The sequence below is a fragment of the Oncorhynchus tshawytscha genome, linkage group LG24 (genome assembly GCF_018296145.1).
Source record: "Oncorhynchus tshawytscha isolate Ot180627B linkage group LG24, Otsh_v2.0, whole genome shotgun sequence".
NCBI classification, from domain to species: domain Eukaryota; kingdom Metazoa; phylum Chordata; class Actinopteri; order Salmoniformes; family Salmonidae; genus Oncorhynchus; species Oncorhynchus tshawytscha.
This window is the reverse complement of record NC_056452.1, coordinates 21677995-21695854: the sequence shown is the minus strand read 5'-3', so window position 1 is coordinate 21695854 and position 17860 is coordinate 21677995. Positions and strand designations below refer to the sequence as shown.

Here is a 17860-nt window from a genome sequence, read left to right as displayed (position 1 = left end):
GTTCTGTATTTTCCTTTAGACATTAATGCTGGTTGCATGAATAAACCCTTTACCTCAGCCGAGACGCCAGATCAACATCCCGAGGACACTAAGCATCTTTAGAGCAGATTACATGGCAGTTCAAATTGGAAGAAACAATTGACGAACAGTCTCCTTTATACACACGAATAAAAGTTGAGTAAATCATAAACAATAAATCTTTCGTTTTCACACGAAGTTCAAGTTATAAATAACGTTAGTGTGATTTGTGCATAATTCATAAACAAACCTGAGTGTGAGAACATTTTAGCCTGGCTGACGCGAGAGAGCAGTGACACACTGGTCTGGTCAGGAGTCCGTTGTTGGTGCAATATTCGCACACAACTTTACTTGAGCTTTGATTGGATTTTAGTTTGCTTGTTTGTTACCAAATGTTGTATTGCAAGGGAGGTTGGTGGGAGGAGCACAGGCTCATTGTAAATGGGTCGGACGGAATCAAATCAATCGTAAAAAGCAGACACACCGCTGATCTAATAGTTTTATTTTCTTACAAACGACCAGTTTCCCGTCTTCTTTTTTTTTTCTTCCTAGGAAATGAAACCCTTTTTGAATTCATACTAGCATCTACATAATGGTTGTATTAATACTTCACAATATATTAAGTCTAGGGCTGTGTCCCCCTGGTCAGACGTTATTGATGCGTGCCAGATCTTATGCCTGGGAAGGTATTTTACCCATCAAATTAACCACATATGTAATAGCAATCTGGTTCCCGACGGCACAGTCGACGACGTGGCACGCAGCGTCTGAGCAGGGGCACACGACCTTGATGTTATGGTACACATGCATACGATCCAGGCTGTATGAGGAGCCACAGTCACCAGAATACAAAGACAGAAAAAGGAAGGGGGGAGAGAATAGTAGAGGGAGAGATCAGGGTAAGGTAGAGAGAGGGGGAAGTAGGGAGGGAGGAGAGGGAACAAGAAGGGGAGAGAATATGAGAGGGCACTGCAGAACGACTCCTCTGTCCCAGTTTGAAAAAGGCCCGACGCCCCCATATCTGACTCTCTCCAGAAACATGGACTGCATATGAACACAACCATACACATGCACACTTCCAACAAACACACACACACAATCTTCCACCAGTCCTACATCTACTAGCCTGGAGAGAGTCTTTAGTGTTAAACGTGATTCTCTTTCACAGAAAGAACAAATCCACTGGGACATTAACAGCTACTGCAGCAAGCCTGGGGTCAACACGACAAACATTTATAATTATAATATATAATAATAAAAAGACATTCAAATACAGTAAGATTTTTTGCTTGTAAATACAAAACTACATGAGAAAGCATTAAAATAATATCTGTTGATCAGAATAACATATTATAAAAGCAGAGGTGCTTGATCAAAGTCCCTCTCTTCCGTTAGCAGTACATATGTATATATCAGCCATCCACTGCCTAGTAACAGATGCCTCTGAACAGGAAACGCTTTCTCAGTGGGTGGGGCTAAATCTCCTTTCTTCCTGTCTTGGGAGGAAGTTCGATTCCCAGGATCCTGGAGAGTCGCCGAGAGGTGAGGGGTCACAGGCGAAGGAAGTCTCATTGGCCACTCTGACATTATCCGAGTAGCCACTTCCCTACCCTCTCCACACTCACTCTCCATCCTCTACCTGGCCATTTGGCGTCCAGAGATGCAATGGTGAGAATCTCATGTGGCCGTTCAGTACGAGTCCGTTTCTCAACACAGTACACCAGAGGCTAAGCCAGACCAGTCAAATTCAGACCAGCTTCATAGTTCCCTTTAGAAGAGACTCCCAAGTGCATCACTGTCTCAGTCTCTCGCTGAATCTCAGGGTTCCTCAATGCCAGTCCCTGCTGAAAACCCCGTGTTCAGTCTCTCTGGCTCCCTATGGCCAGCGTGTGTGAGTGGTGTATATGTCTGTGTGTGCGCGCGCATATATATGAGTGTGTTATGAATGTGTGTTATGTAGTGTGTGTATGTAGATTATAGGGGGGGTGTTTATGTAGTGTGTGTGTACATGTGATGTGTGTGTGTTCAGTTGTGTTGCAGCGTGTTGGACTCTATGGGCGGGGCTGAGTCGTAAAGTGTGTCCGTGTCGTGTGTGGGTTCTCCAGCCAGAGTACAGGGGTTGGACAGAGTTCCCGCTCCACAGTCACAGAAAAACCTAGAGAGAGAGAGATTGGGGGGGGACATGGATTACAGCACAGGGCGTGAGAGAAAGAAAGATCCAAAACATAAATCTAAAAAGATTCTCATCGAAAACTAGATCTGACAGTCCTTCAATTCTTCTGAAACAAAACGCCACAAGTGGGACCATCTAGTTGGTAGTAAACGGTTGGTGTGGGCTACTCACCTATCGTGCCGTATAAACTCCACGTCGTGTCCTTGGTGACACTTCTTGATGCAGTTCACACAGATGGCGTTCCGGTCTGTCGTATTGCAGGTGTGACACCTGGACACACACAGGTCAAAGAAAACATCAGTGGAGTAACTGCTGTGTACTTGAAGAAGTCGTGCATGGGCTGGTGTGTGTACTTGTAGGAGTCGTGCATGGGCTGGTGTGTGTACTTGTAGGAGTCGTGCATGGGCTGGTGTGTGTACTTGTAGGAGTCGTGCATGGGCTGGTGTGTGTACTTGTAGAAGTCTGTGCTGGTGTGTGTACTTGTAGAAGTCGTGCATGGGCTGGTGTGTGTACTTGTAGGAGTCGTGCATGGGCTTGTGTGTGTACTTGTAGGAGTCTGGTGTGTGTGTGTGTGCATGGGCTGTGTGTGTGTAGGAGTCTGGTGTGTGTGTGTGTGTAGTCTGTGTAGTAGGAGTCTGGTGTGTGTGTACTTGTAGGAGTCGTGCATGGGCTGTGTGTGTACTTGTAGGAGTCTGGTGTGTGTGTGTGTCGTGGAGTCTGGGCTGGTGTGTGTACTTGTAGGAGTCTGGTGTGTGTGTGTACTTGTAGGAGTCATGCATGGGCTGGTGTGTGTACTTGTAGAAGTCTGGGTGTGTGTACTTGTAAAGTCTGGTGTGTGTACTTGTAGAAGTCGTGCATGGGCTGAAGTGGGTGTACTTGTAGAAGTCGTGCATGGGCTGGTGGGTGTACTTGTAGAAGTCGTGCATGGGCTGGTGGGTGTACTTGGAGGAGTCGTGCATGGGCTGGTGTGTGTACTTGGAGAAGTCGTGCATGGGCTGGTGTGTGTACTTGGAGGAGTCGTGCATGGGCTGGTGTGTGTACTTGTAGGAGTCGTGCATGGGCTGGTGGGTGTACTTGTAGGAGTCGTGCATGGGCTGGTGTGTGTCTGTGTACTTGTAGGAGTCGTGCATGGGCTGGTGTGTGTACCTGTAAAAGTCATGCATGGGGTAGGAGGTGTAGCTGGAGATCTTGTAGAGACATTGTCCTCTGCTCACAGCTTTCTCTATGGCGTCCTGGTTATTCATTATCTTATTATCTGGAAGAGAGGCGGAGCAGAGGATGAGAGCCTGTCCACTTGATAGACATCCCCAAAAGATCACATACCCAGAGAGTGCAGTGACCAAGAACCTTTTTCTATACAGTCTAAGCCAGCCATAGTCACTGCGCGTCTCACGGCAACCCTATTGGAGTCTCTCTGCAACAATCTGAATGAATGTGTTGTGCAAGTTATTATTCAGTCAGCTGAATGTGCTGCTTAATTAGTACATCGAACCATGGTTACGCCAGTAACCTCTAGTATCCACTATTAGCAGCTGGGACAAACACAGATAATATTCCTAGGAATTTGACTATAGCTGTTGAACAGAGTATGACCCCATTCCTGAAAGCAGAGACTCTCAGGAACACATACGTGTCTTCTGTTTCCATCTACGACGAACACAAGCTGTGTAGGACTCGTTAGAAGGGAGAGTGATGAATCTGCGCAGAATGACTGGGGGAAATGAACTGATTAAAACCATATACTTCCTTCAGACTGAAATCTAACAAATATCTTTGAGCTATAACTTTTGAGATAATGGCAATAAGGCCATGTTCAAAAGATTCATCAAATTATTTAGTAACATTTGCTTCTAATAGCCAAGTGTCCTACAATGGAGAATGAAATAGCTTGTTTGTCCATGTTAATTAGTATCTATAAATATCATGTGTGAATTCATTTGAATTCTTGCCCCCCCCCAACCCCCTTTCTCCGACGGGTAGCCTAGGGTGGCTCGCCCAGCGAGGTTATTTCACAAGTGGCTACTTCAGAAATACACTGACTACCACTGGTCTGGCCTGTTAGCGCTATATTACCCTACCCTGTTAGCGCTAGCTACCTTTCATGGTGACGTTCACCCCCGAGGCGAGGAACAGGCCTCCGAAACGGTTGTTGAAGATCTGGTTCCCCTCCAGAGTTGCAGTGGCGTGGTTGGTTATCTCGATACCTGAGACAGGAAATGACATCCTCAACACAGGTGACGGACGACGAGTAGGTTACAGTATTGACCAGTCAGGACAGTAAAGTTGATGTAAAATGTTGACACATGGGCAGCTCACCTGCAGCAAAACCGTCAAAGATGCGGTTCTTGCGGAGCACCGGGTGGCTGTTGGTGCTGATGAGGACCCCTGCCTGGGCGTTCCTGAAGATATCGTTCTCCTCCAGGAGACCTCTCCCTCCGTTAAAGATACAGATGCCTCCGTCTCTCCCGTCGTGGATCTTGTTGCGCCGCAGCGTGGGGTTGCTGTCCGTCTTAATCCACACGCCCGCCATGGCGTTGTCGAAGATCTCATTGTCCTCGATGAAACCCAGACCGGAGTTGTAGACCAGGATGCCTCCGTTCTGTCCTCCCCAGATCTTGTTGCGTCGGATCTTGGGGTTGCTGCCCGTCCTATAGACAACCAACAGTGTTAGTAAAACCGCTATCTAACATTAGTGAAACGGTATCGTGCCCACCGCGTGTCCGGACTGGCGTGTGAGGAGGCAGGACGTACCGTATTTGAACGCCGGAGTACATGTGATTGTAGATGTCGTTGTCTTCCAACACCCCATGGCCGTTGTCATAGAAATACACGCCAACCTGAGAGGGAGGAAGGGCGTTAGGTTGGACTGATAAACTATTTAGAGTTCAGACACTAACGAGACAGGCCTCCAATTCTCACAGGATACAAGAATATCCCTTATGTATTTGTTCTTCCAATGATAACGGTGAGAGAATGAGTGTGGGCTGTGTGTTACCTGTTTGCCGCTGTGGATGCGGTTCCTGCGGAGGACAGGTGTGCTGCCGGTGGTCACCCAGACTCCTGCCAGCGTGTTGCTGTACACCTCGTTCTCCTCGATCACACCCTGGCCCTTCTCATGCTGAACACACACAACACTTAGCAACATCTCCTGAGATCTATATGGGAAAAATAGTTTGAAGAGTGTGTGTTTGTTTACCACGTAGATGCCGCCGTGCTGTCCGTCGTGGATCTTGTTATGGCGTACAATTGGGCAGCTGTTGGTTCTGATTTGGATTCCTGCCAGAGCGTTGCCATGGATATCGTTCCCCTCGATCAGGCCACGCCCATCGCCAAATATGTACACGCCCCCTTGGTTACCATTAAAGATTGCATTGCCCCTAGAGACGGACAGAACGTCAACAAACAGCCCATAATACTGAGAGAGGGGTTAGTGTCTATAATTTCATAGAGTAGTTCTATGTGCGTGTTTCCTGCATCGTAGTGCAACCTTGCGTGTGTATGTGTAACAGTATTGTAGGGGTGTATGTGTAACAGTATCGTAGGGTTACTATGTGTGTGTATGTGTAACAGTATTGTAGGGGTGTGTGTGTACTGTATCGTAGGGTTACTATGCGTGTGTATGTGTAACAGTATTGTAGGGGTGTGTGTGTACTGTATCGTAGGGTTACTATGCGTGTGTATGTGTAACAGTATTGTAGGGGTGTATGTGTAACAGTATCGTAGGGTTACTATGTGTGTGTATGTGTAACAGTATCGTAGGGTTACTATGTGTGTGTATGTGTAACAGTATCGTAGGGTTACTATGTGTGTGTATGTGTAACAGTATCGTAGGGGTGTATGTGTAACAGTATCATAGGGTTACTATGTGTGTGTAACAGTATTGTAGGGGGTGTGTGTGTACCGTATCGTAGGGTCGCTGTTGGAGGTGATCCAAACTCCAGCGAAGTTGTTGGCGTAGATCTTGTTTTCTATAAACTGTCCCCGTCCTTTCTCATGCACATAGATGCCCCCTGTCTGGCCATGGTGGATCTCACAGCGAACCACTGTAGGGTTGGCATACGCCTTCACCTCAAAGCCTGCTATACGATTCCTGTGGATGTTACAACTCTCAAAATAACCCTGAGGGGAGAGAGATACTGTCAGCATTGCAATGTACAGCACCAATGTAAAAACCTGAGAAATGGTGGGTGAGAGGTTATAGGTCAGTGAGTTACCATGCCGTGGTCGAAGGTGAAGACTCCTACATCTCGGCCGTGGTGGATGTGGTTTCGTCTGATGATGGGGTTGCCGTGGTTTTTAACCCAGATTCCCGCCAATGCATTATTACTGATCTCATTATCCTCATAGATACCCTGCAACACATTATGACACCATTATCCTCATAGATACCCCGCAATATATTGTCACATCATTATACCACAGCATTGTTGAATACTTGTTTCTGATTGGCCAGGAGGGCATTAAAACCAGAACGGGACAGTTGGGAAATACATCGGGACACCTTGCAATCATGATGCAATATGCTCCTTACAGTCGTGGCCAATAGTTTTGAGAATGACACAAATATTAATTTCCGCAAAGTTTGCTGCTTCAATGTCTTTAGATATTTTTGTCAGATGTTGCTATGGAATACTGAAGTATAATTACAAGCATTTCAGAAGTGTCAAAGGCTTTTATTGACAATTACATGAAGTTGATGCAAAGAGTCAATATTTGCAGTGTTGACCCTTCTTTTTCAAGACCTCTGCAATCCGCCCTGACATGCTGTCAATTAACTTCTGGGCCACATCCTGACTGATGGCAGCCCATTCTTGAATAACCAATGCTTGGAGTTTGTGGGTTTTTGTTTGTCCACCCGCCTCTTGAGGATTGACCACAAATTCTCAGTGGGATTAAGGTCTGGGGAGTTTCCTGGCCATGGACCCAAAATATCGATGTTTTGTTCCCCGAGCCACTTAGTTATCACTTTTTCCTTATGGCAAGGGGATCCATCATGCTGGAAAAGGCATTGTTCGTCACCAAACTGTTCCTGGATGGTTGGGAGAAGTTGCTCTCAGAGGATGTGTTGGTACCATTCTTTATTCATGGCTGTGTTCTTAGGCAAAATTGTGAGTGAGCCCACTCCCTTGGCTGAGAAGCAACCCCACACATGAATGGTCTCAGGATGCTTTACTGTTGACATGACACAGGACTGATGGTAGCGCTCACCTTGTCTTCTCCGGACCAGCTTTTTTCTGGATGGCACCAAACAATCAGAAAGGGCATTCATCAGTGAAAATGACTTTACCCCAGTCCTCAGCAGTCCAATCCCTGTACCTTTAGCAGAATATCAGTCTGTCCCTGATGTTTTTCCTGGAGAGAAGTGGCTTCTTTGCTGCCCTTCTTGACACCAGGCCATCCTCCAAAAGTCTTTGCCTCACTGCTGTGCATGCAGATGGACTCACACCTGCCTGCTGCCATTCCTGAGCAAGCTCTGTACTGGTGGTGCCCTGATCCCACAGCTGAATCAACTTTAGGAGACGTCTTGGCGCTTGCTGTACTTTCTTGGGCACCCTGATGCCTTCTTCACAACAATTGAACCGCTCTCCTTAAAGTTCTGTATGATCTGATATATGGTTGTTTTAGGTGCAATCTTACTGGCAGTAATATCCTTGCCTGTGAAGCCCTTTTTGTGCAAAGCAATGATGACGGCACGTGTTTCATTGCAGGTAACCATGGTTGACAGAGGAAGAACAATGATTCCAAGCACCACCCTCCTTTTGAAGCTTCCAGTCTGTTATTCGAACTCAATCAGCATGACAGAGTGATCTCCAGCCTTGTCCTCGTCAACACTCACACCCGTGTTAACGAAAGAATCAGACATGATGTCAGCTGGTCCTTTTGAGGCAGGGCTGAAATGCAGTGGAAATGTTTTTTTGGGGGGGGGATTCAGTTCATTTGCGTGGCAAAGAGGGACTTTGCAATTAATCTGATTACTCTTCATAACATTCTGGAGTATATGCAAATTGCCATCATACAAACTGAGGCAGCAGACTTTGTGAAAATGTATATTTGTGTCATTCTCAAAACTTTTGGCCACGACTGTACACATGCAAACCGTAACTTGCTACAATTACAGAAAGCTAAACCAACAACCACACACACCAAAATTGGAAACATAGTAAACACAGGTCCAACGATGAAAAACGTAGCTAGCAAGCGATTTGTGTTTGCAAATACATACTTCTTTTAATAGCACCTGATCTAGCGTGGTGAGTGAAACACAGATTTATCTGGTCACTACTGTTGCAGTCACGATCCAAGTGGTGCTATGCTGTCAAATCCTTCTACATGTTTCTAGTTTGACCCGCTGCTTTCAGCATCTGATATATTTTTAAAAAACATCAGTTGCCATGTTGGCAGGTTTGCTAGCAACAAACTATTTAGCTAACTTCTAGCTTAGTGTTTGATATGCAATGCTATCTCCCCGTAATGAACAGTGTTGACGAGTGTCCTGACGAGAAGGCACACACTTCTGCTCTGCCAAGTAAAAACGGGCATCAGCTCATTGTTATGGATGTAGGCAAAGGAATGTCAATAGAAAACAGTTTAAACAAATGCAAATGCAGCTACTTTGCTGTTATTCTGGCTGCAGAGGCCATGACTGTGTTAGCCGTAGCTAGTTGGCTAGCTAGCAAGCAAGGGATAAGAACGTTGCCATGGGAACATAGAGAACCAACGACTGGGTAGCGAACTATTCCTATGAAAGACTAGATCACATCTCTAGCAACCAGAAGATGTGATAGTATGAATTCACTTAAACATTTAAATATCAACGAATACATTTAATTTCTACCAGTAAATGTGTACTTTAACATGGTTTTCCTTGGCAACTGTGGTACACGCCTCTGCTACTCCGTACATTACCTTGGCAAACGGACTCGGCTCCCCCTCGTCCAATATTTCCAAGGTAATGCACAGAACGTGGGCGTTTATCCCTTACGTATCCCCATAGATACCATGCAATACATTATCCTCATAGATACCGTGCAGGAATACATAGTCAGAGGTTTTTTAAGAGTGGTTAGTGGTGTGCATGGTCGGTGATGTGTTTGTTTACCTGTGCATGGTCGGTGATGTGTTTGTTTACCTGTGCATGGTCGGTGATGTGTTTGTTTACCTGTGCATGGTCGGTGATGTGTTTGTTTACCTGTGCATGGTCGGTGATGTGTTTGTTTACCTGTGCATGGTCGGTGATGTGTTTGTTTACCTGTGCATGGTCGGTGATGTAAAGTCCAACGTTCTCACAGTCGCTGATGTTGCAGTGTTTGATGGTAGGACACGCCCCCTGGCCGCTCACACACACAGCCGAGCCCACTGGAGTAGAGAAACTACATTACCCAACATCCCCCACTGGAGACAAACTAAACAGGCAAAACACAGGCAAAACACACAAGCCCTACTGTGGACTGTGTGCACATTACCTGTGCAGGTAGATCTGATGATACAGTGGTCTATGTTGGGAGAACAGTTGACAGTAATCTCCAGACAGTGGTGGGCGTTGTGGTGCTGAGCCGACTTATCATCTGGGTTAAACTGAAGGTGAAACAACAGGTTAGAGGGGAGATGTGGGGAGAGTGTGTGTGTGTGTGAGAGAGAGAGAGAGTTGGATCGGTGTTAGCAGCGTACCCTAATAGTCATGTATCCTACGTAGGCGTCCTCCGATCCCTCCATGAAGACAAACGTCGAGTCTCTGGTGTTCTCAATAACCACTTTATCAGACACCTTACCAGGAGCTACACACACAAAAAGAAAGGCAATTTCTACCACTAGATAATACAGAGAGGCAGAAAGAGCAAGAGACAGACAGACAGACCACACACAGTACCTGCTCCAATCATGGTGATAGGGGACTCTATGTAGATCCACTCGTCAGTGTAGATCCCAGAGTGGACAAAGATCAGCCCATCAAAATGACTCTCCTGCACCCCTCCTAACGCATCTTCTATGGTGTCATAGTACTGGAGACAGACACGGTTACATCAAATCAAGCTAGAATGGAGCTGACTCGCAGCCATATTGCTTTCAGTAGACCATGAGTATAATTATGTCTCTTACCAGCATATTCTCCCTGCCTTTGAACCTCCCAGGGTTGCTGTAGAAATGTTCAGCAAAGCCTGGCTTCACGTGGGCTCCTTTATACTGCAACACAATTTTACAACAATGTTAAAATAACATCAACACAATGTTTGTCTAACCACACACACACACACCAGTATAATACATAGAGTAGCCAGCCAAATAGAACATGTAGCCAACCAGGCACCCCTGGGCCTGTCAGATTATTTTCTCCAAAAGCAGCTCTATTTTGGTGGCCTCTGGTACAGTCGAATGTATTGATTCCATTTCAAATACACAGCCAAATGACTTAATACTTTAGAGAATTTACCTCCCAGATTGGAAAAATGTGTTGTGGTATTTTTTTTTAGGAAAGACATGACCTTAAAATTACTTAAAAAAATATGAATTCAGTGTATTGTTAGTTGTTTTGGATTTTGTCTAGTTCCAGGCCTATATGATCAGGACTATTTCCCAAGAAAGAGAACATAACTTTTTTTAATGTTAACATTTAACCTGTCTTTTCTTGATTAGTCATATTTACAGTTTCACTACAAGATATGAATTGTCACAATGTTTCTTCTTCAAATTCTGTACTTTATTTAAAAAATAAATAAAAAAGTACAGTATATAGCCCACATTCTTTTTTTCAGGTTTTTGCATTCAAAAATCACTTCTTTAAAAAAATAAAATTGTCCACAACAATGCTTAAACCACAGCAGGAGACCACTTTTGAGGACTGTGAAAAGTCGTAAGACATTTTAACTTTGGGATGTAGTTACCCTTTAATTCCAGTGAGCACCTAGCAATAGGTTGTTAGCTTGTTTTTGTAGCGCACATACCATGGTAGAGATGGCAAAAACACATACCAGTGGTGAAACAGTACACAATTACCATACTGGAGTAAAAGTAGAGATACCTTAATAGAAAGTTACTCAAGTAAAAGTCATCCAGCAAAATACTACTTGAGTAAAAGTATTTTATTTTAAATATACTTAAGTATCAAAAGTAAATGTAACTGCTGAAATATACTTAAGTATCAAAAGAAGAAGTTAAATTTTAACTAATTTAGAATGCCTTATATTAAGCAAATCAGACGGCACCATTTTCTTGTTTTAAAAATGTACGGATAGCGAGGAGGAACACTCCAACACTATTTACAAAAGATGCATTTGTGTTTAGTGAGTTCGCCAGACTATAGGCAGTAGGGATGACCACGTGTTCTCTTGATAGGTGTGTGAATTTCACCATTCTCCTGTCCTGCTAAGCCTTCAAAATGTAACAAGTACTTTTGGTTGTCAGGGAAAATGTATGAAGTAAAAAGTACAATATTTCTATAGAAATATAGTGAAGTAAAAGTTGTCAAAAATATAAATTAGTTAAGTAAATATACCCCAAAAAACTACTAATACTTTCAAGTATTTTTACATAAGTACTTTACACCACTGACAAATACCTACTGACTTGATGAAAATAATCATGATATCATTCTGCCAGGTAAGCTTGGACTACTTGTTAACATTTCATTGAGAAGCAGGGCTTGACATTCACTTTTTTTTAGCCATTCCGTTAGATTAATGTAATGTTCGTTCACGAAGCAGCACGGCAGGAGAAATGTAGCACGCATTAAACTGAACGAGAGGCTCAATTGGACAAGTCATAATCATATCAAAATGGAGAGAAAATAGAACACATTGTTATAGACGACCACAAGACACTGCAGTGTCCTCTAGAAAAATAGGCTTCGGCTATTGGCCCAGATCGCCCTACATTCGAAAGAGAGAAAAAACTAAACATTTTCTGACCGGATATTTGGCGCTGCTGTAAGACTCTTAGGTCTGTTTACATTGTTATCTTGCTTTGTGTAAATATGACATATTTATTTAAATAGGCTAAAGCAAATAGGACTAAGTAATTTACTCAGAATGTCAAATATGCATTGCCCTGCTGTGCACTGCCTGGTCCTATTCTGATCAGGGTAATTGTTTTGAGAGTGAGTTTTATTACTTGAATGAACTTAAATCTATATTCTGGTTGTCCACCATTTCTTTTTTTACTTTCCCCCAGACAAACCTTAATGTCAAGCCCTGAGAAGGTTTATGGGAAAGCCTTTCCATCTACCAGAAGACTGTTTTCATTAGCATCATTGCTAACGGCCCCCCCCACACACACACACACACACACACACAGGAGCATTCGCGTTGCCTATTCAGTAAGCTGCAGGAAATAAAAATCACTGATGCATTCTGTTCATATCGTATGATAAACTTGGGCAAATTAACACATTTTCATCGACATTTTGTTGATTACCCCCCTAAGGTCAAATGTTTTTATATTGTTGAAACCGTTTTAATGCCTGGATTCCAAAAGGGCCCTAATGATCATATTTGGACCAGAACGAGGCTCCCCGCTGACTATCGTTCCTGCAGTGATGATTCACCACCTTCCTCGAATGTTTTCATAATTTATCTCCAGATAATCGCCAAAAACCCTGGGCCTACCAGTAGCCTATGCAAATTAGGGAGACAAATGAACGTCTCTCTCACCGATGCGATTCTGAAGGGCCACACGGACTGACAAGAGTCAGTCCCTTTAGCACCACTGTCTGACAAGCCCCGTCATCATAGGAAAGGAAACCTAGGAAATCATTTGGTTTACTTGTCCCGATGCAATACCATGGACCTATAACCACATTGCATGATTTATGACTGGCAAGGATTATAGATCTGCTTTACATAGTCGGACACCTTTTATAAACGAGTCAACATTTGCTGTTCAATTGTCAATCACAGCACAGTAAATAGCCTACTATCCACCACGACTCCGCGTGGCTGGCTATATGAAACATGCAATAGAAAATAAATCAATGTGCCAGAAAATAGTTAGACTAAGTGGTGGATTTCAACTCATCGTTACCACTTACATTACATGTGACGAGCAAATTCTCTCCCTCCTCAGTGTATAGAAATTCGACTGCAAACAAACACAGCGCACACAAATTGTACCGGGAGGTGGGACAGACAGCAGACTTAGTTTCCCTGTCATCGCCACTGAGGTATGGGTCATCGCCCTCTGTGACTGACAGGCGCCTATCCTAGATCGCCAGAAAAAGCATATCGTTCATTCTAGCGGACTCGACAGACTAGCAAATTTAAACTTTAAAATGAAAAGGAGCCTAGTTAAAATGAAGTACAAAAAGTAGCAGGCTGAAAATGATTATGTAACCGGCTAATTAACCAAATTCATGCACTAATGGAAAACACTGACACACACACACACACACACACAGTCGACGCACCAGTTGTTGGAAGCTGTCCTTCCAGGGGTTGGGGTGGTCGTGTTCCTCAGGACTGACCTGGTAGAACTTGCCTGGCTCGGGGTGCATCATGGGACGGGTGTACTCAAACACCTCCATGTACAGACGCTTCCTGGACACAAACAGAAAAGGCAAAGGTCAAGTTCAGGCATAGAGGGATGCACAAATCAACAGCCTTCATGTCAGTGTGGACCAATAACGATCGATAGTGACAGATTTTTTTTGGGGGGGGTGGTGACATATCAGTTAACTACAATGGGCAAGAAAATGTGTCACTGTTTTCCCTTCAGTATATAGAGTCACAGTCCACTGAAGATTGTGTACCAGAGTATAGGGTCGTTGGCTAGCTGGCTGAAACGTTTGCAGACACAGGCAGTCTGACAGAGGTCCTGCTCCAGGAGGTATGAGAAGATCTTCAGAACCACCTCATCTGGAAGCTTCTGCTGCAGGTACTGCTCTGCTAGAGCCGCTACACACAGATTCCATTAGTATTAATAGATGATCCATACAGTTGTAGAAAGAGCCATGCAGACACCTCACGTCATTGACTAGTACGCCGAGACACACATTCTTACCTGGCAGGTCGTGGCTCCTGCCAGAGACCCTGGCTCGTTTGGCTCGGTGACCGAAGGGTTCTGTCGTCGAGGTGGACGCTCCCTGTGTCAGAACACATATCAGTAACACACACACACAGCTACCTCCCCCAATGACTGAGACACTAACACACACACACACACACACACACACACATTCTGTCTCTCACACCAATACTGTCCTCTTCCATTCTCCCGAAATGTACACTGGTGCCAGTGGGAGTTTACACTGTTTCAAAAATAATGTATCAGAATAACATAATACATGCCATTCAGCAGACACTTTTATCCAAATCGACTTAGTCATGCATGTATACATTTTACATATGGGTGGCCCCGGGAATTAAACCGGCAACCCTGGTGGTGCAAGCACCCTGCTCCACCATCAGAAACACAGGACCACAAACCAGTCCTTTTAAACCCATTAAGGGACGTGAACAAACACAGAATGGTGCACTCTCTCGGTCTGACCTCCATAGCGGTCTTGCTGGGGCAGGCCGCTGCAGTACTGGAGGCTGTTCTCTTGGGCAGTAGAGACTTGCGTCGGAGCTGGTAGGGGCTGTTCCCAGCTGCAGGCCCAGACTCCTCCACAGCCACCTCCGCTGCTGCAGCTGGAGCCTCATCTGCTGGACACACAGAGGACACAGTCAGAACAAAGTCTGACACATATAGGCTGCGTTTACACTGGCAGCCCATTTCTGATTTTTCCACTAATAGGTCCTTTGACCAATTACTTCAGATCTTTTCCATAGCTGATCTGATTGGTCGAAACAAATTAGTGTGAAAAATATCAGAATTGTGCTGCCTGTGTAAACACAGCGCAAAGACACATACATCTTCTCCATCAGCACAGTTCAACAGACAAACACCAGCAGGCAAATGCCATTTAAACAACACCATCCACCCACACAGAATAATCACTACTGTAGTTGGTAAGGGTGTAAAGGGCTGATTAAACACACATTAGTAATGACAGCTGATCAGTGTCATCCTACTCCGCCTCTTCTAAAACGACTTTAGGTCATTCATAGACTGGGTGGTGTCATGGATGTGTTTAATATATGACAGGGGTAGGCTATTGTATTACAAGGCTGTGTGGGTGACAGATTATGGTTGGTGATTGATAACTGCAGATGCGTCCCTGCGGTTTGACTACCAGAATAGGGCCTGACTGTGCCCCACAATGTCCTTCCCTAGCTGGCCACCGGCCTCTTGACCATCACACTGCGATAACGAAGCCACAGCCCCTATAAAAGCCCCGAAAAGTTGACCTGCGGGTAAACGGGCCGACCAGACCTGCACAGACGAGTCAAAACTCATCTACGTAGGTACTACTGTTCGCTAGTAAATCTGCCAGGTAAACAAACACAGCTAGCTAGCCAACGTTAGCGCTCAGTTAGACATAACTGGTTAGCTTAACTAGGTAGTTAGCTTGCTGAATTAAATGCCTGATGAGTGTGAGCCACGCAGTTAACTAGCTGGTTGACTGCTTAACAGGAAAATGTACTTGTCTAAATTGCGGTTGATCGTTCATCGCTGAAGTAGACATTCATAGCTAGTCGTTAGCGAGCTAAAGTAACTCGCTAGTTACTGGAGAATGGGCAGCACACCCCAAAAATGTCAGTTCAAAATACAACGCAGATGAATTTAATCAGAAGCCATGATAGCTAGCTAGTAACGGTACTGCCATGCCCATGAACATTCACAATCTGCCAAAGTCGGTGGGTTCGCCTTGGGCGACGTTATGGATGGCTGCATAGTTATATGGGCTAGTTAACGTCAGCTAGTCAACGCGTTAGCGAACTACGCAGCAGGGAAAGCACTCACGCTACCCCCCCAGCCCCACTGGTAGCCACAGTCACTCAAGCCAAACAAAGCGCGGCCTGTGCCACAGAGGTACAAGCCTCGGCTTTGCCTAAATAACACTCTCGTTCCAGGTAGCTGAGGCTGGGGGTCACTGTGGAGCCTTGCCGTCCTGACAAGACTACAGCCCTACAGTGCTCTGGCGATGGTCCCTCTCACCTCGGTCCCCCTCGTTCCGGTCGGGCTGCACCGGGCGCGGCCTTGAGACTCGCCTGGGTCTCCGGTTGGTGGCTCTGACGGAGTTCATTTTTTGGAGAGTCTGTTGTTAAAATACAGAACGCTTTCCTCGACCATCCGCTTCACGCTTTAACACCAGGCCTCGACTACAACCCGGTGAGCCTCTCTCTCAAACCACCCTGCGCGCTAACTATCTACCCGGGTGTAGTTAGTGTTTTTCGGACTGCTCGCCACCAGCTCCGTATCTAGCAGGAGGAGCCATTAACTCACACAGGGACATTCGGAAAAAACACTGGAGGATGTCTGCCACCAATCACACCCTGGGCTCACAGCGACCTCCTGTGGCCAAGTATACACAGGTCCTCTTGAGAACGCTGCCCTCGTGTGTAGCTTGGAGTGCAGACTTTGGCTCCAACGCTACACAACACACCTGAATAAATCAAGGTCTTGTGGAGCAGTTGCTTAGCAGAATCAAGTGTTATAAAGCAGGAGGGGAGAGAGGGGATCTCTGCTTTGCATAGCCGAAGGGCGTTTTTGGTTAGGATAACCACACAATAGAGGCAGTGGGCCAGAACCAAACATACGGATATAACCCAGGATAGGCAGTGGGCCAGAACCAAACATAGGGATATAACCCAGGATAGGCAGTGGGCCAGAACCAAACATAGGGATATAACCCAGGATAGGCAGTGGGCCAGAACCAAACATACGGATATAACCCAGGATAGGCAGTGGGCCAGAACCAAACGTATGGATATAACCCAGGATAGGCAGTGGGCCAGAACCAAACATACGGATATAACCCAGGATAGGCAGTGGGCCAGAACCAAACATACGGATATAACCCAGGATAGGCAGTGGGCCAGAACCAAACATACGGATATAACCCAGGATAGGCAGTGGGCCAGAACCAAACATAGGGATATAACCCAGGATAGGCAGTGGGCCAGAACCAAACATACGGATATAACCCAGGATAGGCAGTGGGCCAGAACCAAACATACGGATATAACCCAGGATAGGCAGTGGGCCAGAACCAAACATAGGGATATAACCCAGGATAGGCAGTGGGCCAGAACCAAACATACGGATATAACCCAGGATAGGCAGTGGGCCAGAACCAAACATACGGATATAACCCAGGATAGGCAGTGGGCCAGAACCAAACGTATGGATATAACCCAGGATAGGCAGTGGGCCAGAACCAAACATACGGATATAACCCAGGATAGGCAGTGGGCCAGAACCAAACGTATGGATATAACCCAGGATAGGCAGTGGGCCAGAACCAAACATAGGGATATAACCCAGGATAGGCAGTGGGCCAGAACCAAACATACGGATATAACCCAGGATAGGCAGTGGGCCAGAACCAAACATACGGATATAACCCAGGATAGGCAGTGGGCCAGAACCAAACATAGGGATATAACCCAGGATAGGCAGTGGGCCAGAACCAAACGTATGGATATAACCCAGGTTAGGCTACAGGATAGTAGAGTGGGCACGCTGGTCAGTAAAAGCAATGGTCTGTAACATAATTGATATAATTGAGGGCAAAACCAGGTATCTCCAGCCTGGTGCTGTAGCACTTGTATGTGTGTGTGCTACTTCCATGCTCAA

The 17860-nt window shown here is 45.5% G+C and overlaps 1 protein-coding gene across 3 annotated transcripts; it reads right to left on the bottom strand.

The window, feature by feature from the left end:
- Positions 1–503: 503 nt before the first annotated feature.
- LOC112223431 (F-box only protein 11) lies at positions 504–16568 on the bottom strand. 3 transcript variants are annotated; one of them, XM_042305518.1, is made up of 21 exons: positions 16220–16568; positions 14669–14823; positions 14180–14261; positions 13929–14073; positions 13587–13716; positions 10289–10372; positions 10059–10191; positions 9860–9966; positions 9655–9766; positions 9441–9547; positions 6406–6543; positions 6093–6310; positions 5388–5568; positions 5187–5309; positions 4943–5028; positions 4508–4839; positions 4288–4395; positions 3822–3902; positions 3338–3446; positions 2363–2461; positions 504–2173 (listed from the first exon to the last, which is right to left on the bottom strand). In XM_042305518.1, exons 1-21 carry the CDS (start codon positions 16305–16307, stop codon positions 2044–2046), a joined length of 2748 nt encoding a protein of 915 aa, XP_042161452.1. In that variant the 5' UTR covers positions 16308–16568; the 3' UTR covers positions 504–2043. The 3 variants fall into 3 exon arrangements, with proteins under 3 accessions (XP_042161452.1, XP_042161453.1, XP_042161454.1); XM_042305519.1 differs by having other exon boundaries at positions 14669–14820; positions 16220–16567; XM_042305520.1 differs by lacking the exon at positions 3822–3902 and having other exon boundaries at positions 16220–16566.
- Positions 16569–17860: the final 1292 nt, after the last annotated feature.

Coding starts and splice junctions, on each gene's coding strand:
- LOC112223431 (XM_042305518.1), bottom strand. CDS start 16,307: ATGAACTCCGTCAGAGCCACCAACCGGAGACCCAGGCGAGTCTCAAGG. Junction 9,967..10,058: donor TATCACCATGATTGGAGCAG/GTACTGTGTGTG, acceptor TTGTGTGTGTAG/CTCCTGGTAAGGTGTCTGAT. Junction 9,548..9,654: donor CATCAGATCTACCTGCACAG/GTAATGTGCACA, acceptor TCTCTACTCCAG/TGGGCTCGGCTGTGTGTGTG.